The sequence below is a fragment of the Coffea arabica genome, chromosome 2e, assembly GCF_036785885.1.
Source record: "Coffea arabica cultivar ET-39 chromosome 2e, Coffea Arabica ET-39 HiFi, whole genome shotgun sequence".
NCBI classification, from domain to species: domain Eukaryota; kingdom Viridiplantae; phylum Streptophyta; class Magnoliopsida; order Gentianales; family Rubiaceae; genus Coffea; species Coffea arabica.
Window position 1 is genome coordinate 4878129 of NC_092313.1, and position 23707 is coordinate 4901835.

General features: G+C 36.7%; 3 protein-coding genes across 7 annotated transcripts; all 3 read left to right on the forward strand.

Moving 5' to 3' along the window:
* The first annotated feature begins 253 nt into the window (after window positions 1–253).
* Window positions 254–4588, forward strand: LOC113730285 (alpha-soluble NSF attachment protein). The gene is made up of 9 exons (XM_027254880.2): window positions 254–508; window positions 1263–1312; window positions 1426–1498; window positions 2039–2118; window positions 2466–2617; window positions 3083–3242; window positions 3323–3370; window positions 3669–3749; window positions 4252–4588. The coding sequence occupies exons 1-9, from the start codon at window positions 364–366 to the stop codon at window positions 4330–4332; spliced, it is 870 nt and encodes a 289-aa protein (XP_027110681.1). The 5' UTR covers window positions 254–363; the 3' UTR covers window positions 4333–4588.
* A 2173-nt stretch (window positions 4589–6761) lies between these two features.
* Window positions 6762–9576, forward strand: LOC113730286 (uncharacterized). Of its 5 annotated transcripts, none has more exons than XR_011840107.1 (2): window positions 6762–7017; window positions 7531–7729. XR_011840107.1 is itself a non-coding variant. In XM_027254883.2 (2 exons), the coding sequence occupies exon 2, from the start codon at window positions 7731–7733 to the stop codon at window positions 9426–9428; it is 1698 nt and encodes a 565-aa protein (XP_027110684.1). In that variant the 5' UTR covers window positions 6762–7017; window positions 7540–7730; the 3' UTR covers window positions 9429–9576. The 5 variants fall into 5 exon arrangements, 4 of the variants coding, with proteins under 4 accessions (XP_027110684.1, XP_027110686.1, XP_027110688.1 ...); XM_027254883.2 differs by having other exon boundaries at window positions 7540–9576; XM_027254885.2 differs by having other exon boundaries at window positions 7551–9576.
* An 8047-nt stretch (window positions 9577–17623) lies between these two features.
* LOC113730287 (wound-induced protein 1) lies at window positions 17624–18608 on the forward strand. Its single transcript, XM_027254888.2, has one exon. The coding sequence runs from the start codon at window positions 17859–17861 to the stop codon at window positions 18189–18191; it is 333 nt and encodes a 110-aa protein (XP_027110689.1). The 5' UTR covers window positions 17624–17858; the 3' UTR covers window positions 18192–18608.
* Window positions 18609–23707: the final 5099 nt, after the last annotated feature.

The window sequence follows — 23707 nt, forward strand, 5'->3', positions numbered from 1 at the left end:
CTGGAAAAACTCAGCATGACGGGACGGAGGGTCGTCAATTTGCAAGTTCCATTGGCCCACTCCATTCTTTTTCCAAAGGCCATCGGAATCGAATCCAAGAATTGTTGTACGGGCCTGGGGAGGGATGTCAACGAGGTTTGATCAGAGGAATGGACTATGGACGGCCGAGGCCCAAACCAAACCGTTTCCGTTTTAGCTGGGCTTTTTGCTGGGCGAAGAAGAATAGGTAAAATGGTACGTGGCATTACCGCATTAGCAAAAAGCGTACGGTGCCCTGTCGCGTTTCTTTACCTTTTCCTATTTGAGTAGCCATTTTCTCCATTAAATCAAAAGTTCCTCTGCTCTACGAAGAAATATCGAAGAATGGGGGACCAGATTGCTCGAGCCGAAGAATTTGAGAAGAAAGCCGAGAAGAAGCTCGGCGGATGGGGATTCTTCGGCTCCAAACATGAAGACGCTGCCGATTTATTTGACAAGGCTGCCAACGCCTACAAACTCGCCAAATCCTGTACTTTTTCTAAGCTTTTATGGTTTCCTGATCGATCTTCTTTTTTATCGCCAGTTATAATGGGATTCATTTTTACAATTTTGTTCTCCTTTTCCTGCTTTGATATTGAGCTGGTTTAGGGTTTAATTGTGAATTAGAGGTAAATGCGATTGGTTAATTGATTTGACGGATTAAAATGATCCAGTTATCGATCGGACACGTTGACCAGGAAAGGTTTTGACTTTTGTACTTCGCAGTTCAAAAGGTAGGCTTATGATTATAGCTAATTGGTGCTTGTTGGGGATGTTTAATTATCTAAAGAATAGGGAAGTGCAAATTCAAGGGCATCCTAGAACGCACAAATATCTGTTTTGGGAAGTTTTAGATATAACGTTGTAACATTAGTTAATGATTTCTAATTTTTAGAAATAATATCAGAAACACTGCATAAGCGCAACTGTTATTTCTAATTTATTAGTTCAAGAATCTAGATTTATTGAAGAAAAAAGAAGCTGTTGCCTTGTGGTATTGGTAATTAAGTTGATTTAAAAATAAATAAATTTCAGCGTTCGTCTTTTCGCTTGTTAAGAAATACGCATTCTTCTCTTTGTATTCATATTTGGTAAATGGGAATCGAGCCTTTCAGTTTCTTGAAGTGGCTGATAATTGATTATTTGTAGTTCCTGACTGACATTTATTTACTCAGTCTCTGTAAGTTTGTTAAGCTGAATTCTGCTGCTGTTTGCCATTAATTTAGACTTTTGGGGTCTTTCAGGGGATCAAGCTGGAGCTGTGTATGTCAAGTTGGCAAGCTGTCATCTGAAGGTAAGTATTTGAAAGTTGTTGATTGCTTGGATCTATCTACCTCCTATTTTTCTGTATCAATTCCGTAGCTGTTCTCTTTTGCTGTACTAAATTTCGTAATTTTGATATCACAGTTGGATAGCAAACATGAAGCTGCAAATGCTTATGCTGATGCTGCTCATTGCTATAAGAAGACAAACATTAAAGGTTTGGTCTCTTGCCAGTTTTGACACACTGTTTGAGCTCAGACTATGGCTGTCGGTTATCACTCAATACAATCATTTGTCTGGTGGCTGGTTGTTTCAGCTTAAATTGGAGATTAGTCTTAGTTTTTAGTTATTGATTACATGATGTTTTTAGGAACTTGTCCATATTTCAACGCCAAAAATGTAGATTAAATATTGTCTTAAACTTTATTTCCTTTGCTTGCTTTGTTTCTCATGTTATCAGTTGGCTTCTTCAGCAGCCAATTTTACCCCATCTTTTTTTGCCAATAAGCGCTACTAAAATTCCAGTAGTTTATTGAGGTGCTTCTTTGCAAATTGAACCGCACTGGAAGAAATGCAATGAAATTTCTTTTTAATCCTAATTTCCAGCCTAGCTTTTATCTGTTTTGATATTCTTGTTCCTTTCTTCCTCTGATCTTCATCCAATCCCATTTTGGGATTTAAGCCATCATCTTTTCACTTAGATTATAGAGCTTTTATTTTAGGAACTGTTGATGGCTGATAATTTGATTCTTCACAGAGTCTATATCTTGCTTGGAGCAGTCCGTGAATTTGTTCTTGGAAATTGGAAGGCTCAATATGTCCGCAAGATACTACAAGGTGCAATCTCTGTCACTTCACCTAAATAAAATATCTTTTGCCCGTGTAGTTATCTTCCATCTTATTCTTGAAGCTCCTTTCTTTTTTCTGAAAGAACAGAATGTCTTTTAGGTAGATTTGATACTTTTGTGATTCATATGTAAAGTTTTCATGTCTCATCTAAAGTATTTCCTGATACTGTAACATCAATACGTACAGACTATTGGTCAACTTATCAGAACTCGTAACCTACGATGCTATATATTTACTGTCTATCATGCCATGATGGCTGTGATATCTGCTTTATCCCTTAATCTATGTTTCCTTACTTTTGAGTGTCAGCTATTGATTCCTTTATTTGAATCTAGGAAATTGCTGAACTACATGAGCAAGAACAGAATTTGGAGCAGGCTATTGTCTACTATGAGAGAGCAGCTGATCTTTTCCAAAGTGAAGATGTCAACACCACTGCAAATCAGTGCAGGCAGAAAATTGCCCAATTTGCTTCTCAATTGGAACAGTAAGCCTGTCTTCAATACAGATGTTATGTTTTTCCTCATTATTTAGAGTTTAAGCATAGCGTGTGTGAAGAAAACTAAAATACCAGCCATTTGTCTTATCATACGTAGTTTTATGCAAAATGGTCATGAACAGTCAATGCAGAAATGGGAAGATGGTACTAAAGTTTTAAGGTTAAGAAGCCTGAGTGCCAGCTTGCATATGGTAGTTACTCCCAGGTAGCATGTAAATGATGTTTTAGCTGATACAAGTTTGGAAACTACGGTAAGATGCAAGAAAGAGCAAGGAATTGGTCATAAGACTTTTGGTTTTTGCCTTAAAATGCTCTGATAGCAGAAGGCCATTTAACCTCATTAACTTCTCAATTTTAGGGTCACAAAATGATTCCCATAGCTTCATCTCTTTTTTTTGGGTATTAAGTTTTTTGGAATTTTCACAGTTTACTGATAATCATAATGCCCTGCAGATATCCAAAGGCAATTGAGATTTATGAAGACATAGCCCGACAATCACTTAACAATAACTTGTTGAAGTACGGAGTCAAGGGGCATCTTCTTAATGCTGGCATATGCCAACTGTGTAAAGGTGATGTTGTGGCAATCAATAATGCACTGGAGCGGTATCAGGTACTACTGATATGGGTACTTTTGGTTAGGCTCTGGAGAGTTTCGCTTTTGTTCTCTCTGTCTGACATTGGTATGTACAGGAACTTGATCCAACGTTCTCGGGAACACGGGAGTACAGACTTTTAGCGGTATGTAATATCTTCTGAATATCCTCTGGTTTAGCATTTAAGAGTCTTTTTTCTGGCTAGAAATGGGGAGCTTCTGCTGTCTAGTCCTTCATATAGTTTTATTAGTTGTCTGAACTTCTTTAGCCACTCCATTCTTGTCTCACCAGATTCATGCTTATTTTGCTTTCAACAGTTGCCAAAGATATGCCCATTTTCTCTTTAATAATTTATATAGTCTCAGATTGTCACTTTCCTGTTTCCACTCTTCAGCAAAAAAACACGATATAAAGGCTTCATGTGTTTGCTGTTGTAATGACAGGATTTGGCTGCTGCAATTGATGATGAAGATGTGGCAAAGTTTACTGATGCTGTGAAGGAATATGATAGCATGACTCAGCTGGTAAATTGAGACTTGTTGTTTGATGCTGTGTTCTCCTATTTTTAGAATTGAAATCTTAAAATTCTGCCTTTGTTCTGATAAAGCTTTTTTCTGGTTCGTGTATTTTATATTGACATGAACTGGGTACCAACAGATGAAGCGAAAAGATAAACATGTTACGTGCAAATGAGATCTTCTTAGTATAATTACAGAAGTTTAAGTATGTGATTCGTATTGGTATGGTGTTACTTAAAAAGGGATGGATGCAATTGCTAAAATGTTATCAGAATTGAAAAGTTATATATGTTCTATTGAAGGATTTAGATGTGTTTTCTGAAGTGGTGAAAAGGCTTTAAAGGACAGCCTGCTCCACACTCTTTGTCTGATGTTGCCCTGCCTGCGCAAGCTAGATATGTTTTTGCTGTGATATTTGCTAAATCAACGTGATCACTATTGAATTTGTACCAATAATCCTAACATTGTATGTGGTGACTAAGCATTGTCTTTATAATATTTGTTTCAGGATGCATGGAAAACTACTCTTCTCTTGAGAGTGAAGGAAGCATTGAAGGCCAAAGAGCTGGAGGAAGATGATCTTACTTGATTATTTTTTTTAACTGACACCTTTGACCCATTATGTTTTGATTGGTTTGTACGGTGTGGTCGTGTGTGTCTCCTGTATGCTCGTGTTCTGCTCTTATAATCTTGGGTTCCTTTACTGCGTGTACAATTGATTTAGTATGTTTCTTATATTGAATATAGTGTCACATTTCCTACATTGTCATCTTAAAATGTACTACACTAATGTATTTCTATCTTAAAATGGCCCAATAAAGTGCCGACGCTGTGTGTTCTTTGTATGTTTTTCTTTTTGGTATTTGGTACAATTGTACTGATTTCAAGTATTTGATAGTAGCAATCAGATTATAAAAGCCCTTAGATAATTTTAATTCATGATGCTACTGCTCGGAATCATGTGTAGGCTGCAGAAATATTTTTAGTTCGCCAAACTTCTGCTTGTGTAGCACGGATTCATGCCCATCGTTCTTTGATTTTGGTATTGGCGATGAGTCTGGTATTCCATCAGTCGCTTTAAGCACTCTTTGGTTCCGTGCCTGAATTACAACCCCATACCAAAAGGTGGCAAAGACCAAGATGTTTAATGCAGAAGGAAAACAAGAGGAGCATCTCTTGTGGTAAATTGTACTATAGGTTTTCGTATATTTTCAAATCCCATCGGAGTTCTCCATCACTTGCCGGTTTTCTTTTTTTCCCCATTTAAAAATTTTTTTAGTGGCGGGGCTTGTGAATGGGATGGGGATCATTTCTTACCTTAGCATGCAAGTTGAGAATGCAGGGTAGTGATTGGTTGTTTAATGAGCAGACGTGGTTATATGGTAGTCAGTCGTGGGTAGGGGTGTTCATGGATCGCGGCTCGAGTACGAGCTCGACTCGAGCTCGGTCAATATCGAGCTCGAGCTCGAGCTAATTAGGTCGAACTCAAGTTCGAGCTCGAGTTCAAAACTTTGAACTCGTTGGCTCGCGAGCTCAATTATATATATTTTTTATTTTTTATTTTTTATTTTTTATTTTAATAGTAAAATTACACATATATCCCTTATATTTTATTATTTGTTAAAAAATTATTAGTTTATTCATTTTTTAAAATAAATTTATTATTATTATTTTTTTATTTTTTAAGCTCGAGCTCGAGCTTGACATTTTGAGTTCGTCGAGCTCGAGCGCTCGAGCTTGACATTTTGAGTTCGTCGAGCTCGAGCTCGAATTTTACAAAATTAACTGGAAGCTCGACTCGATTAGGTCAGAGTTCAACTCGATTCAACTCGACTCATTTGCACCCCTAGCCGTGGGTAAGACGGGAATTATGGGCCGCTTGACGAAGTATTGTTGGCTTGTGTGAGGTCCATGCCATAAACCCGCCAACACTTGTCACTCTGCCGATGATTAGATAGGCCTGTTACGCCTGTGAAATTTCTTTTCCCGTCTCGCTATCTTTCCCTGGAGTTAGTGGTTTATCTACTACCATTGCAAGTCTCTACTGCATGCGTAATATGATCATATATATTCATATTGATTCCAGATGGATCATCAAGACAACAAGAGCAATTATTATTTGCTGCTGATTTGGTGCCTATAGCTATAATAATAATAATAAATCTCTAAAAATTCTTTCCTTCCTTGTCTGCTCTTTCTACCAGAAATTAAGAAGGGAATTCTTTGCCTGGTAGCCACGCTACATCCTCCGCACTGAGTCCGCGCTCTTTACAACCCGTTCCCGTTGATAAAAGTAGGGCAACGACGTCGTCGTGTTGATGTCAACCCAACATTAGCCGCCATCGTGACTAATTATCTCAAGTCTTTGGTGGTGCGGAAGGTTTCATCAATTTGTCATTATATTGTCATTATATGTGGCGGCCTTATTGGCTTTTTTCGATGGAATTTTTACTTACATTGAGTCCCCCTCCCCCCTCGCCTTGGATTAGGCTAAATTAGATTTTAGGAATTTATCGCTGCGACAAAAAAAAAGTGACTAATTATCTTACACTAGAGGCGTTAGAATTGTTGACTTGAATGGGTTTGAGCAGATTTTCATTGGGTAATGGATCCATTTATACCCGTTTAAATAAGTTATTATAAATGGATATCCATTTATACTTATTTAATAAATGAGTATGGATATATTCAATTATTCATTTATGAATCAATTAAAGTTCTACTTTTTTTTCATGTTATTTGAGAAGAAATAATGGTATTTTAATTATTATTAAATTAGTAAAAAAATTAATTTTATTTATTTAACACTGATTAAAATTTGAGTTTAAATATATAATTATTTTTAAATAAATATAAATGAGTGAGTCGAATCAATTGATTCACTATTCATCAATTAAATTAGTTTAATTAAATATATATTTAAACTCATTCAAAATTAATAGGTGGGTTTGGAAAGCGTGGGTCAAAGTGATGTATTTACACTTAAAAGCCTGTTGACTAGTCCCAGTTGCACGCTTGCACCCAATTGAAGTTTTGGAGAAACCAACAAAATGTTAGAAGGCGTTCCAAATTTTTTTTTTTTTTTAAAAAAAAGAAATTAAAAGAATCAAAGTTGCTTTAACTTTTATTATTCTGTCCTCTCTTTTAAAATTTTGAACGGCTCTTACTCCTGGCTGCCATGGTTCTCCGATGAAGCAATCAACCACCCTCAATCTTCTTCCTGTGAAGATGGTTTATCTCATCCACTCGCTTCCCATCTGTTCCTAAACAAATGGTTTGTTTTTACTATCTCTACTTCTGGATTACCTTGTTCTTTTCTTTTTTCTTTTTTCCAATTTTAGTACTTTTTCTTGCTGGGCTCAATTATTTGTTTCTTTCTGCTTTTATCTTACATATTCCAGTATGAGCTTGTAGATCTTTCCGCTGTTATCATTCCTTACCCTGGAGCATCAGCTGATGTTTTGGTTTATGGGTTTTAACTTGTGGTTGAAATATTGACTGTAGTCCACAACCTTTTGCAAGCCAGAATTTTTTGCTTGTTGATCTGATTCCCAGAACTTATAGCTGTGACTTCTCGTTTGTTCTTTGGTAGTTGGGCTTCTATTTATAAATTTGTTATTGTAGGCCTGTTTCTTATCCCCTTATTCTGAGTAGCAAACTGGAACTAATGCTTTCTTGCGTATCCTTTTCTTTTATCCCCGATTTCCTGACAAGAAAATGGAACTAATCTTCGGGTGATCCTATGTGCTTTTGGATTTTGGGTTTTACTTAGGGTGTGATTTACCAGTATTTTCAGGTTTTATCTAGGTTGTGTTTTTCAAATGTGTTTACTGCAATGGAGCATAGTGCCCGGCCTGATGTGCATTAATGCTTTAAATTTACGGCTGTCTGAAGCTAAGTTTGTTGACTAGGGAGGAACAAATTGACCGTGAGCCACAGATGGGGATTGTGACTTTTTAGGGGCCTGAAAACTTCATAGAAGAAAATATGGTGTCTACCAATAATGGTGAAAAGAATGGTGGAATTGAGGAAAGCAACAATGGTAAAGTCGGGAGTCGTGTTGCTCTGCACATTTCAACATCACAGAGGGGGTTGATAAGTGATGAAGACTCTCAAAATAATTTTCAGAATAACTTCTCTGCGCTTCACAATAGACTGAGGTTCTTTAAAATTGGTAACTTGTCATCCCCTTCAGCAAAATTTTATCAGATTGCCCACGAAAGGGATGAAATTTCTCGTGCTGTACCTTCCAGCAGTCTTCACATTCGTGAGCAAGTTAGTAAGTTATTTTCCCGGAAAATTGATTGGAATGCTTTATGGAAAATTTCCAAAGAATGGTTCCGGAATCCTATGAATCTCGCTCTTTTCATCTGGATTACATGTGTTGCTGTATCTGGTGCAATTCTTTTCTTGGTCATGACTGGAATGCTAAACCATGCTTTGCCAAAGAAGTCCCAAAGAGATGCTTGGTTTGAAGTGAATAACCAAATTCTCAATGCATTGTTTACATTAATGTGTCTATATCAACATCCACAACGTTGCTATCATCTTGTGCTTCTGGTACGATGGAGACCAGAAGACATTTCAAAGCTTAGGAAGATTTATTGCAAGAATGGTACTTACAAGCCTCATGAATGGGCACACATGATGGTAGTGGTTAGTTTACTCCAGTTGAACTGTTTCGCTCAGTATGCATTATGTGGCCTTAACTTGGGATACAGGAGATCAGAGCGACCTGCTATAGGAGTTGGAATAACTATATCTGTTGCAATTGGTGCACCTGCTGCTGCCGCTCTGTACTCCATGCTTAGCCCTCTTGGAAGAGACTATGAATCTGATTTGGATGAGGAGGCACAATTTCAGGCTACCACTGCTGAGAGTAGCAGAGCGAGCCAGTTGAGGAGAAAATCACTTGAGAAGCGATTCTCATTTGCATATAGGGATGATGATGGGAGAATTCTTGAGACGAGACCACAGTGGAGTGGGGGTATTTTTGATTTTTGGGATGATATATCTTTAGCTTATCTTTCTCTGTTCTGTTCTTTTTGCGTGTTTGGTTGGAACATGGAAAGACTTGGATTCGGCAACATGTATGTGCACATTGCGACATTTCTTCTGTTTTGTATGGCTCCTTTTTGGATTTTCAATTTGGCTGCAATTAACATCAACAATGAGGCTGTCAGGGAGGCCTTGGGGGTTACTGGTATTTTCCTTTGTGTTTTTGGGTTACTATACGGTGGCTTTTGGAGGATTCAGATGCGGAAGAGGTTTAATTTGCCACCATATAACTTGTGTTGTTCCAGACCAGCTATTGCTGATTGTGCGGTATGGCTTTTCTGCTGCTGGTGCTCTCTTGCTCAGGAAGCAAGGACAGGGAATTCCTATGACATTGTGGAGGATAAATTTTATAAGAAACAAGTTGATGACGGTGGCCAATTGCCAATTTCACCTTTGCCTCGGGAAGATGGGGAGTTTCAGGTTAGGTCCAGCCCAAGTTCTCCTGGAATGAGCTCCTCCCCTCCAGCGGGTTTCAGAGCTAACTCACCTAGTCCCACTAGATTTTCAAAGGAATATTTTAGCCCTGGTAGGCACCTTCCTCCTCTGGAAGAAGAATATCATACAGGACGTAAGGATGGGATTACGACCCCACCGTCGCCTTCATCTATGACCCGAGAAGACAATTAGCACAAGATTTTGAATTGTACTTATGATTTGAATAGTAAATTTGCACTATCCACATGTCTATAACCCTATACTTTATATGCATTTCATGCTAAAGATTTGTTCTTTTGTGGTTTCACCATTTGTAAAGTCTTTTGGGGTATTACGACCAGCTGAAGTTGGGAATTTTGATATTTATTTGAATTGTAGAATCTAGTTGAGAAGGGGATAAATAACTTCTCAAGATTTTAGCTAAAGAATTTGTCCAGCCTGCATTATTTTATATGTTGAAATCGTCCCATCATTTTTCTTCTTCTTTTTACTTTTTAATTTGTTTGGTCCTTTTGATGGTTTCTCTAAGGTTAGCTTGACTTTGAGCTTGAGCTTGTCTTCTCTTATTTCTGCATATTATTTTTCCTCTTTGCGGATGTTAGGGATAAAACTTGAACTCTCTCTTCTATGTGAGATGGAAAATCTTTTACATTGCAAATTAACTGGTAGCTACAGAATTCCCATTCATATTTTGCCATTTCAAATTCATAAAGAAGAATAGGCAATACTAAGCCATTACTTCCTCTTTCCTCTTTTACTGACAAGCAACTTTCTGTGCTTACCTTCTCGTAGAATTGGCGAGGATAGACATAGCCTCCGATCCTTTTCCTGTGTCGGCATAAAAAACTGTAACGGCTTTTGACATGGTATTTGCAGCTTATATTTGGATCCTCGAGCATTTTCCTTGTGATTATTCTGCTCTTTCGTCGACTGAGTAAGTCAAATTGGTGTCGACAAAACATCGAAGAAGCAACGAGGAGAATGTGCCTCTCAGTGTTCACAACATATTTAATACTCTATTTTCTGTTTATTGCGGTTCCATTGAATCAATATAAGCAAATCGTTGTCTCATCAGCCGAATGTCTGATCGAATATTGGTGTTGAATCACCAATGGTCTGTGAAGGTGGTGATATATATATTGGAATGAAAAGATGAAACTTGGAAATTGAGGATTGAATATCAGAATCACTTGTATGGTCGTGAATATCTGGGAGGTTTTGTTTCTTTCTCTCGAGTTCTCCAGTCTTTGATGCAATGTTTTGCTTGTATGTTCTTGGTTGCTTCGATAGCTGATCCTATGAAGTTTGATCAAAGAATTAAGTTTCTCAATTTTCTTTAGTCTGCTGATTTTGAATTATGTTGACAAGTGTTAAAGAAAGTTATCTAGTTTGCCTAACGAAAAATTTTCATTCCAAAACATCTGCTGTTCTTTCTTAGACCAGGCATGTACGTACGTTGCTGGACTTGTCTGATCTGATGAAAGTTGCAGTACGGACATTATGCGTTCCTGAAATGTGAAAAAAATCCCAGAAATCATGTCTAAATTACAGCAACCTGTCTAAATATGTTATTCATCTTTGGAGTTCTTTCTGACAACTGACAAGCATGCTAAGAACTGATCCTATGCGAATGCTCCGAAGGGAACTGATCCTATGCTAATGCTCTGTTAGTCATGGAAGAAGGTAAAAAGTTGGTTTCTAACAGCAGTATTCCGCTGCTGATTTCGCGGAGAATGGGTTGCAGTGGAAATTACCGGATCAGGACGCTTAGAGGTCTTCCTCAATGTGCGTCACCATGTTTATGAGAAAAGCTTCCACTATTGTCTGGGTATCTTTGCCACTTCGATCATACTCCTTCTTGGTAACTGACACGTCAATGTTTAATTTGTTTTCTTGAAGAGGTAAGAATTGTAGTAAACATTAACCTATACTAAATGGCACAAACGTCAAATTGTAAACGGAGGTGCGCCTTTTTGGTAACGAGGACGACAGAATAGTAGGTAAATAAGCAACTAAACAACTAGCCATACTTGCAATTGCGCCAACATCCCTACTTTGGATTGTGATTTTTTTTTTTGGGTAGAAAAATTGATATATTTTTCGTGAATACATTTCCAACCACCTTTTTACCTCACGTACATCAAATCGATATAGTACATTTTTCTACAAAAACTCTTAAAAATAGCAACCCAAACCGGCATGATCAACGTTTTTTGAATGTGCGTATTCCAAAAGCGAGCACCGTCCAAGTAGTCTAATTATTGCTTTAATATTTTCTTTCGGCCTTGAATTTTGGTAGTAATTACCGGTGAATATGTGATATCCAAGCGGACGGCAAATATAACCCAAGGCAATAGTAAGTTTTTTTTTTTCTCCCCCTTTTTAGTATGGAAAGTGTGGAATTTAATAAATGAGGAGAAGAAAGGAAAATTTGAATCTCGAACCTCTAATTCGTAAGATTTCAGTTAGATCAAAACCTTCTGAGCAATCCAATGTTATAAAGTTAATAGTCTTTGTATTTTTTTTATTTTTTTATTTATATTTTGGCTTTAAGTCGAGAATAGATTTGCACAGTTAGACAAGGGTGTCTTCTTAGAGATTTATTGGCCGCTTAGGGGAATGAAGGGTCGATTTTAGCTAAGCTACACGATGGCTCCTGAGGGAACTTTCTAAGCATTTGTTTAAAGTTGCGGCAATGAATTTGGCATTCCTTACGATGGACACCGATTGAGCATCATCATCATCAATTCCATCGAAAGGCATTAGGGCCATCCGTAAGTGCATGCATCACTAACACTACAGGCAAAGCAAAAAGCCCTAGAAGAAACCAACAAAAAATGCACGTCCAATGTTTTTTACTAGAGAATTATTGCATGCTTCAGTGTCATTTACTCCAATTTTTAAACCCCAATAATTGTCCAAGAAGGCATAGCAACAAGAAGTAACTCCACTGTGCTTTGTCACAATGCTGTCGAAGACACCACTCTTCTTGCTCTCCATTGTTGGGTAATTGAAGGTGATTAAATTACTACTTTGAAGGTTGATCAGCCCTCAGAGTCAAGGCATGATCAAGATACAAAATTCGTGATGCGTGTGAAACGTTATGCATGAGAACCTTCATTCCTGTACATTAGTGTTCGTGTGTATGCTTCTTGTTTCTTGCATTAATTCGGGGACAGTGAAGATGTGAATTGAAAAATGTAGTAGCGGCGTGAAAAGAGATGAGCCCTCTTACACACCGCCATGATGGGCAAATTGGTTTTCACCAGCCAAACAATCAGAAATGGATTTCGGCTCAACAATTTTCCTTGTTTTGCAAGTTATAGAATGACTCTCTGTCTGTTCATTCGCTTTCCCTCTCTAACTTCATCATCTGCTCTGACGTTTGGTATTGACTCTTCTATGAATCAATCAATGTTTATGGTTTTTTTTTCTTATTACATTTAAGCAAAATGAAAGAGAACACAGGTACTTCTAACTTTGATCACGTATCTCTGTTGCAATTTCTCTTATACCCGAACAAAAACTCAAAGTAAAAAAGAAAAAGAGGAAAAAAAAGAAACAGGACTTCCACCTCCGAGTTTCCGACATAACATCGATGAAACTCCGTTTTGCGCCCGGAATATTTGTTATCGGAGCAAAGAATATATAGTAGCAGCATCATGAATGAAAGGATGGGGATGAAACCCAAATGCACCTGACGTCTTTACAACCGACTTTGTAAATTTTTCTAGCAAAGGAAAGGATACGACAAACGGGAGGGAGACCGGAGATGGTGGGACGGTAGAAAGAAAGATGCGGGAGCCTCCCATATATGTGTATGTACGCAAATGGTAGTCACTACTCACGACTCGTTACGAGGTAGCTGATAGACACGTGTCGCCGGGAAAGCCCCTCATTTGGATAGCCAAACTAGTCAATTAACTCCTAAAAGCCATATATTCATCCAAATATGGCAGCGGCAGTCACTGAATCAAGAAGTTTTTTTGGGACGACTGAATCAAGAAGTTGAATATTACTCCATCATTTAATAAGTAAAGTTGTTTATGGTCGGAGAATATAATGTTTGAAGAAGCCACCCTCGAAAGGAGTCAGATCACAATCAAGCATAATTTAATTAGTAAAACGCTTCATTTATAATCATCGATAAATTATCGAGCCATCAAAGAAACAAAAAATTTAAAATTACAGTTGATCCTTTTACACATTATATACATTTAAAAAAAAAATATATGGCAGCATCAAAACTGCGTAATTAATGAGGGCCGGGGACACACCTCTCGCTTAATACTTCAAGTTCTTCTTCGCTTACGGCTTACTACTAGCACACGCAAGGTCAGGGACAGCGGAAACGGCCATCGTATTCGGTTGATTTATTCTTGCGAGTTGTGCAATAATAAGAAGAAGATTAAAACGATACTGGTCCGGTGCTATTCAGTTTTGCTAGCTACCTCTGAGGAAGGCTTATCCAAGTTTTGGATTTAGCAGGCGTAGAACGCAGCCCGCCCTGAATGCTTGCATCATTCCTGGGGGATATCTCACAAACAAATACTACTACTATATCTCACGGCTTACGAGAGTGAGGAAAAAAGGGGGCCAGATTAATGGTCCTTTTTTTTTTCCGTTTCTATGGACGACCACCTCTTAGAAAAGAAAAAGAAAGAGTCAAATGCGGGTTCATTCGCACAACTCCAGTTTGTCCTCTAGCCTCTAGGCCAGGGCGATTTGACTCCGACTCTGACTCGTATTTTGATTTTTCTTCTCCGAAAGCGATGCACAGCGCTTGCCAGTGTGGCATTGTGAATGATACACCTGCACCTCTTTTATTTTTTCAATTATTTTTCTGTCGCTCGTGCATGCACGCTGGAGCTGGACCATATACACACACATATATATACTAGTTTATTTGTGCCTCATGCATCGCATGAGGGTGCCCAGTTTTTGGTGAAATTGTTAGTTGTGCATGTAGAGTTAAAAGTGGATGTGTGCGATTATTTGATGATGGAAGAGTGGTAGTTTAATATATGTAGGTACATTGTTTTGTAACAGTATATACATTACCAAAAGCTGGTCATTACAGGACAGAAAACTCATACAAAGAGTTGTAGACAAAAGCACTATTTACATTGACAAAAGTAGGTGGTTGCATGATAGAAAACTAATGTCAACAGCTAGTGCAAAACTATAGGTGGCAAATAAACCTATTTAACTAAATTTACCCATACCCGCTTATGAATAGATGGATATATGTAACTTAAATTTTTGCATATGGACATAAATAGGTTATCCAATAATACCCATTTAATTTTGTTGGGTAACCCATTAAATCCAATTAACTCATTTAGAATAGTCTTCTCTCAATCCTCCTCTCTTCCCCCACCCATTTTTTTTCAGATTCTTCATTTTATCAGGATATTAACTACTTTTGTTTTATTATTATTATTATTATTTATTGATTTTATCTTATCATTTTATTTTCTCTTAATTTGTTAACTTGTTCATTTTTTAGCATTACCAATTTATGACAAGTTCTAGCCTATTTTCCTACCTTTTCAAAATGAAATTTTAAATTTACACACGAAAAAAATGCTAGGGGTTCAAAATTTTTGAATTAAGTTTTATAGTACTTAGTTCAAATTTTTATATTCTTATTGTTCAATTATTAAATAGTATGTAATTTTACGACATAGAGTATGGATGGAAAAAAAATTGGTAATTAGGTTTATTGAACATTATAAGTAAATATTTAAAACTAATAATGGGTGCAAGGGATGGTATAAATTAATAACTTAGTTTACAAAAATGAATTGAAATAAAGAGTAATTCTTTCCTATACTGACGGTGTATACACTATCATCGTTGGGTTCATGATATATGTGCAAAAATTAAATTTTAATTCAAATTTTACATAATTATTATTCATCCAATGCTGAGTCTCCAATTGCTTCCACGTAATCAGGCAACAAAAGCAATGTACCACTAACCCACGGAGTCATGGTGCCCATAGGGACCATGACTGGTGGTCATATTCAGAAGCCAACCTTATTACTGGCGAAATTTCAAAATTGTCCACACACTAATGGTGTTGATAGGGGACCAAATTCACTGTTCACAAGCGAAGTCCCCTTTTTATACTACTTAAGATATATATACACACACAGAATTACTTTTACCAAAAAGAGGAAAGAAAATGGATTACGGCTTACTTAGTGGTGTATCATTTGGGGCATTGGCTGATTTATTAGCCACAGATTTAATCTTTATATTTACATATCTCCGCCACTAATATTGCATATTATTCACCATACTGACAAAAAAAAAAAAAGACAAAATTGTTGTGGGGTGGGCGTCGCACTCGTCACTCCTTTTACTCTCGGACGGTGTTGAATTGAGAGGTTGCATTATCTTTAATAACGATTCTCTTTGAGGAAGTGAGCTTATTAGGAAGTAAACATGCGTCTCGTTGTCAAGATGCAAATACTTAGGAAAGTAAATTAATTTTCTAGCATTGCCGATCCATGGTTGAAATAACATCAGACTTTCTCTTTGCCTTTGGGGCCGTCAAACTTTGCTAACATTTTGTGTGTGCATTGCTGAATTATTTCACTTAATATTTCATTTATATCATAAACACATTTTTTAAATTATTTTTTTTATATTTTTAACTATTTTTTTAAATTTCACATGCATCGACGTCCTGGTACAGTACAGCTTTCCCAGCCAGCTTGTAACGTGTTGGACTAGTTGCTGCTAACTGGGTCTACATTACAACTTTGCTTTTGCGTGGTGTCATGAAATGGATGTCTGGTCGGGATGAGCCTTTTAAATCTCATTCATGTTCCTGTTTCTCGCAGCTATGTTAGGGGGAAATTAATAAAGGGGGCATGGACAGAATTACAAGAAATGTCAATGCTGAAGTGAAGATTTTGCATCTCCTTCCTTCCTTAACAGCGAAAATGACTTTACATATTCCTTTCGTGCTTCTTTTGTTTGTTTCCTTCATCCCTTCTCTTTGGAATTCGTAAAGCCACAATCTTAAACTTCAATGGACGGCAACAAATCACTTTGACCCGAATGCAAAAGCCGGACAGTACTCACCCGAACCTCTCTACAAGAATTCATTCCCTTGAAAAAAAAAAAAAGAAAAAGAAAATCTCATCAATTGCTTACATTTAATAAGTTTTCTTATTAGGGAGTAATATAAATATTGGATCGATAACACGCAAAGTGCGGATGCCATGATTTACAAACAAGCTTCCTTTGTTTAGACTCACGCGGCAATGCACAAATACGCTCTGACATCATACATGTCGCGAATATTCCTCCTAGCCAGAGTACCCGCCGTATAGCATCAAACCGGACATAATACGGCATCTGTCTTGACTCGGATCAAAATTCTAAAACTTAGATTAGACCACTTCTAAAACTCGACTCTTCGTGTTCGTCAGCGAAGAACAAGTAATCAAATAGATTCAGTTGAAATAAGGGCTGCATCACACTTCTTCATCAATAAATATGAGTTTTTTTTAAAAAAAAAAAAAAAAAAAATTGGTGAGCTTTATATAATAAAAATAAAAATTTACATTATAATTGTCAGCTTTCCTCTCTCATCTTCCTCATTCAATCGTCACTAATCATATCGAGGGAAAACTAAAACTTGTAAATTTTAGAATTTTTGTAAAAAAATATATGATATTAAAGTGATGTACATGAGTAAAAAAATAATTTAAAAATGTGCCGATTTTTTTTTTTTTTTTACAAAAACTAACCATAATGCATCTATTGTTGCTTCTAGCGTTGTCACATCAAAACAACACACATGATTAAACACAGGTGTAGTAGTAGTAGCATATTTTCATTTATACGCACCTTTGTACAACATTTTTGTGGTCAATAGGACACCTAAAATAGGAGAAATATAAGAAAAAATCTAAAAAGTATTATACGGTGGAGAAGGGTTGGATTGAATTGAATGGTAAAATGGAAGAAGAACTCTTATTTATAAAAAAAAAATTAACAAAAAAATGTTTTCCACAAGTAACTGAAATTTGGCATGAATTAAATTAACGCTGGGCCGAGGCGCTCGCTGTATCTATCTCTTTTTTTATTTGATTATTTCCCCTCCTTCTGGCTGGGTCCTGAATGTCGTGGGGCCGGGGGCGGGTATTGGGGGCTTTCAATAAAGTTGGCTTGACAACTGCTCCAAACCTTACAACGTGGGCCCAACCAGATAATGAAAAACGAGCCCCACAATCATTACCCAACCAAAAACAGCCACGTCACACCAAAAACAGAATCCTAGTATTCAAAACAATCACCCTCCGACTTTACACTGAATAACGAAAACGCCCTTCCCTCTCCCTATATATTGTCCCCCAATCCCCTCCATTGCAATCCTCATCACCGTCTTTCCTCAGCCTCTTTTATATATCGAATACAAAAAAACCTCTCCTTCTTCGTTCGGAACTGGCAAACACTCAAACTCTGGAGGAAACTCAAAACAAAGGGCTGGTGCTCGCCCTGTATGAAGCCTTGAGTGCACGTGACGTGGACAAGGTCCAGCGGCTCGTAGCTCCCGACCTGGAGTGGTGGTTCCATGGTCCGCCTTCCCACCAGTTTCTGATGCGCCTCCTCACCGGCAATACTGACAAAGACTCCTCCTTCAATTTCGTCCCACAATCAGTCGCCGCCTTTGGATCCACCGTCCTCGTAGAAGGGTGCGATCAGGCCCGCAACATCACCTGGGTTCACGCCTGGACCGTCACTGATGGGATAATTACCCAAGTCCGCGAGTACTTCAACACTTCCCTGACGGTGACCCGATTCGGGGCCGCAGATAATCCCTCCTCCTCGAATTTTGCCCAGATTACCTCTCTCCATTGCCCATCCGTTTGGGAGAGCAGTCTCGCTAGCCAAGTCGGGAAATCCGTGCCCGGTCTCGTCCTGGCTATTTGATTAAATTTGGATTGGGTTGTGATCTCCTGCTGCTGCACTACTAATTTATTAGTAGTATTATCGTAATAATTAAATAAAAAAAGGAGTAGTACGAGGTGCAACCACGCTTATTGTGGTTTGAGTCAGTCCCATATGGGCTGAAGTGGTGGCGGTAACCGGTTAAGTTGTGCCTTACGTCTGCGAAGATGTAGGATCGACGGTCGGGATCGCTTTTCACTTTTCAGCGCGTCGTTTTTAGTCCCTTTAAAGTGCGTGTTTGCTTTTGTTCTGTTCTGTTATGTCCTGTTCAAGGGCGTATATTATGTTTGAGTCCATCATGACTGGGAAGGGTTCCTGGTATTTGGTCTCCGATGACGTCACTCCTATATGGTTTGTTTGCCTTTGCAATAAATGTTGTCGGATTTGTTTGCTTGATAATCTCATGCCACCTACTTGTTATAGTAGCATCTGTGTTGATTTTTTTGGGCATAAACTTAAAAACAACACTTTAGTGTTAAAAAAAAAATCTTATAAGAGACTTGTATTGAAGGTAAAAAATGAGCTTTTGTTCTGCATTCATCAACGCACTATTTATAGTGATTACATGAAACAAATTAGCAAAATATCCAACTAACAATTATCCTAAAAATCTCAACAATATATTGAAAATTGTTTGACAATCCAATTCAACACTTAAATTTAAATGTATTTGGACAGCCAAATAATGACCAGAAATTATTTGCTTACATCATCAATACAATTTTTAACACATATTTTTATCTTCCCAATTATTTTCTTATCTCACATACATCATATCACAAAAAGTGTTACTGTAATTATTTCAAATAATCTCCTATCCAAACTCTAATATAGTTGATAATTATTTGATAATTAAAAATTAAATATTTAAATGAATTAAGTGGTATTTGTTATAAGTTATTCACTTATCATAAAATGTGATATGCACTCAAGTATATTAAATTTAATACTTAATAATTTAATAGATTTAGAATTCAGTAATTTAATAATTTAATTAATTCAGGTTTCAAATTTCAGTTTTATCATACGCACTCTAACTTAAACTAGTCTTTCAACATACAAGGAGAAATCACCGAGCATAAGTTTGTTCGTGATGATTCCACTAATTCGCTAACCAACTGCTTAATGCGGTTAGTGATGGCTAATTAATCTTGCATCTATTTGTCAACAAAAAAAATTTAAGTTTTTTTATGAATTTATTTTTCAATCACCTTTTTATCATTCTTTTTTTTTAAGGGGTATCCCGTAGGGAGTGGATCCCGCAGATTATTCCCCACCCTCCACAACTTGCTGGCAACATGGTTCAAATCAGGAACCTAAGACTCCATCTTCAGCAACCTCAACCACTAGACCAAGCCCCCGAGGGCAATCACCTTTTTATCATTCATTTCTATTTTTTAATCATCTGACATACATTGAATTGCTATTGGACATTTTTACACACAAAAACTTCAAAAAATAGCAATTCGAAATGGCTAACAATTTTACATTAGGTAAGATCACAATACACACTTCATTAACCACTGTGTAGTCATTCTTAACATTTATCTAGTATGATCTTATGGAATTCCCTTTGATAAATCACTATTTTGAACTAGTGCTTATTTTTCCTAATTTTGGTTCATCTTCTTAGAATCTCTTAGATGCAATCAATCAAAATTAGGAATGTTAACGCAGAAAACCTGGTCCAATATGATATGTTGCGTCCGATACTGGCATATGTTCTGCATAATTGATAAACTCCATCATTCATAAACAAATATATGTCGCTATCGAAGAAATTAAGGGTAAGAAAAATACCACAAAACTGACGAGGCTATGTTGTTAGGATCCTATCCTGAATAATTGCAAGGATTGAACCGTTAATTTGACAGAATAATTCAACATCAGCCGACGAAAGCTTTGCTTTGTCTGTCACATCGAGAAGAAATTCATATGAAAACCTGGAATAAGAAGAAATGTCAAACGTCTTATCTTATGGTACATAATTAAATTACCAAGTGGATTTGGCAGCGCATTTCGTTCAATTAGTTTGTTTGTCGAATGTCACTCGATTTGTAGATAAGAGCGAAGAAACGCATCATCTTGGCATAAGTTCAACGCAAATATTATTGAATTATACCAACCAAATGGACCAATTCAAGTGCCAACAAGTTATTCGAGACATATAGATGATTCATTGGCTATAGGTATCTGCTAGATAGATAAGATAGGCATTGGAGGAACAGGAGGAGGAGTGTTTGCAGGGGAAGAAAACAAAAAGTTTATTATTCATGAGTACTGATCAATTGATCGATGCGTTAGATTCTACTTATACAAGTTGACAATTGATCAGTAAAGTAAGAAATGACCGTTGGATGGCAAGCAAACAACAATTAGTTGCCTTTGGGCTTTTTTTTTCAGAAAATTTTGGGCCGGGGGGGGGGGGGGAGCTGCTTTTGGAATTAAATTACCTGTTATTTTGAAATTTGAAATTTAATTAAACTTCTCCGGTCAATTTCTAGAAGTTACTAGTCCTTGCTGTTGCCTTGGTATTTGATTGCCAACCACGTCGCCTCTAGGACTTTCATATGGCGATTTTCCGAACTCAACTTAAAAGTAGGGGTGGGTACAGATCGGATACCCGTCCTCATCCACAATTTGACTAACTCAATTCGTATCTTATGGTTCGGTTAGTTTTTGACTCTTACCTATTCTGCATATCAACAGGTACCCGGTTATAAAGTATCCGTCGAGATAGATTCGGATCAACAAATACCCGCTCTATCCCATTTATCATTTATTTTTTTTAAAAAAATAATTTATATTAATTTAATTTTATATTTTATACATTCATCTAAAATTTAATAAAGATTTTTTCTCAAAAAAAGTCTCACACCAAGAAACAACACATGCGAAGAGAATACAAGATAAAAGAAAAAAATTTAACAGAATTCAAAATCAATAAATGTTTGAAATAAATAGCACGTTTTTTAAAATATACGTTTCACATTAATTAAACTCTTTTCTATAAAATATAAGATTATGACCTCTACAAATGAATATGATAAATAAACTATAGTCTCTCATATTTGTAATGCAATTTGTTAAATGAAATTACTTATTTAACTCTAAATTAATTTTTTATAGTATGTGTATAAAAGCAAAAAAATAAAAATATATATGCAGGGCAGATCGAATATATCCGTCGATTTTTTATTATGTGATCATAAGTCGTCCCGCATTTTAGCGGATACCTGACTCTTTTTTGACCTGATCAAATGATATAAATCGGGTATTCTAATTTTTGAATCGAATCGGATCGGATACGTTGGATTAACGGCTAATTTTGCCCACTTCTGTTCAAAAGGAAAATTTAGGAATTTGGGAACGTGCGAAGGAGAGAATCAGAGCACGTGATACTGCCAGCTGGAGGATGTCTTTTGAGACCTTCTAGCTAACCAATCCGACGGTCAAACTTTTGCATAGAGTCATGATTGTGTAACATCCTCCCGTTCATGCACGTTTCATTATCGTCCTTCACTCGTGCTGTCCTGTCATTAGCTGACACTTATAGCCGGATCAATCAGGACAAAAATGTCAATTTCCTGTTGCATGCATTTTTTGCCTCTTTTTTTTTTTTTTTGCTAGCAACGATACATTTGTATAACCTACTCTATCCTAATCTAGGGGGAAGAGGAGCCTAAAGAGACTGTGATAGGGGGTTAGTGGCTATGTTTTCAGAACCGGACCGGATATCGACTCGGCCGAGGTCAGGGGTCAGGGGTCAATGGGTTCGACCGGGGGTCGATAGGGGTCGAACCGGATGACGTCATAAATGAAAATTATTTAAAAATTAAATTATTGTATATAAAATATCCAATAACATATTGATATTAATAAAGATATATTCATATATATTTGATGTTTCAAATATATTTAACAAGAAAATACAAAGAAATTAGAACAATCAAGTAACAATTTATATTATTTAATAAATATTAACAAGTTTAGAATTAAAATTATGGATTTAATTGAAAAATAACATCAAATTTTAGGATAATATTTATAAAATATGAAATATTTGAGGTATATTAATAAGTTTTCACAATTTAGGGGGTCAAAACATAATATTAAAAAAATTTAAATTTTTTTTACAAATTCTCCTGTTGGACCGGTTTTTTTCCGGTTTTGTACCGGTCAAACCCGGTTTTTGACCGGAGTTGACCGGGTTTTGAATCTCCCGGTTCTAATGATCAACTCGGACCGGACACTTGGCCGGTTCCCGGTTCAACCGGTCGAACCGGCCGGTCCGGTCCGAATTTGAAAACACAGGTTAGTGGGTATACAAACCCAACTAGACTAAGGAAATGCTCTGACACAACCCTTAAATTTTTTTCGCTGTAGGTGAGTTTTGAACCCTCACCTACAACCCAATGAGAGATTTAAGCCCCTCTCTGGTGACCACTGAACCATTGGCCCAGTGGTTACATGCATTTTTTGCCTCATTTTGGCAGAAAATTATTTCAACCCCAAGCCCCAAAAAAAAAAAAGGAATATCTTAGGAAATAGTAGTGTAATGTTTTTTCCCCAAATTAGTTGAAACTAGTTGTTGTACATTTTTACTGTATAATTTTTTTTAATTACATCCAAGCACGGTGGATTCGTTCAGTCACTAATCAAACTTATCGAGTTGAAAGTTTCCTTGGTCATTTTGGGTCCGTTTGTTTCGGGTGAAAATGTTTTTCAGGAAAATATTTTCCTAATTTCTCGTGTTTGGTTGCACAAAAGTTATTGAAAATATTTTACATATTTTCTTATGTAAAATATTTTCACTCATCTTATGGAAAACAACTTCCCTTCCAAACTTACTGAAGTTGTTTTCCGAAATGCATGCATCTTGCCTGTAGTATGTTCCAAACTTACTGAAATCATCATGTAGTATGTTCTTTTTTTTTTTTAGTGTAAACAGGAGGACTCGAACCCAATACCTCTTCCTTACACTCCCTCCCCCGTACCACCCAACCCAACCCAACCCCCCTAGTATATTCAAAATAAAAAAAAACCTCATCCTGCTCATCCTATGCTAGTAATTAATTATGTATAATAGGGACATTCTTTTCTAGATAAACTTTCAGCAGTGAGAGTGCAAGATATATGTCATAATAAGCATTGCATGTGATTGATATTTGACACTAAATGGCCAGCAATTTATTTATTGTTTAAGGAGATATTTTTTATTCATATATACATTTCTCCAAGATTTTTTAAAGTTAAACAATGAGATAAATTTTCTTATTTAGCATGGGAAGAAGTATGTAGTTATAATGTGTAGAAAGTAAAGATAGAAATAAAAGTGAAAATATTTCAAAAGTTAAACAAACACCAGAAAAATGAAGTAAGAAAATATTTTCAATAAGCTAACCAAACACCTGAAAATTATGAAAGGAAAATGATTTTCATGGAAAATTACTTCCACGGAAAATATTTTCCAAAGGAAAACATTTTACTTCCAACCA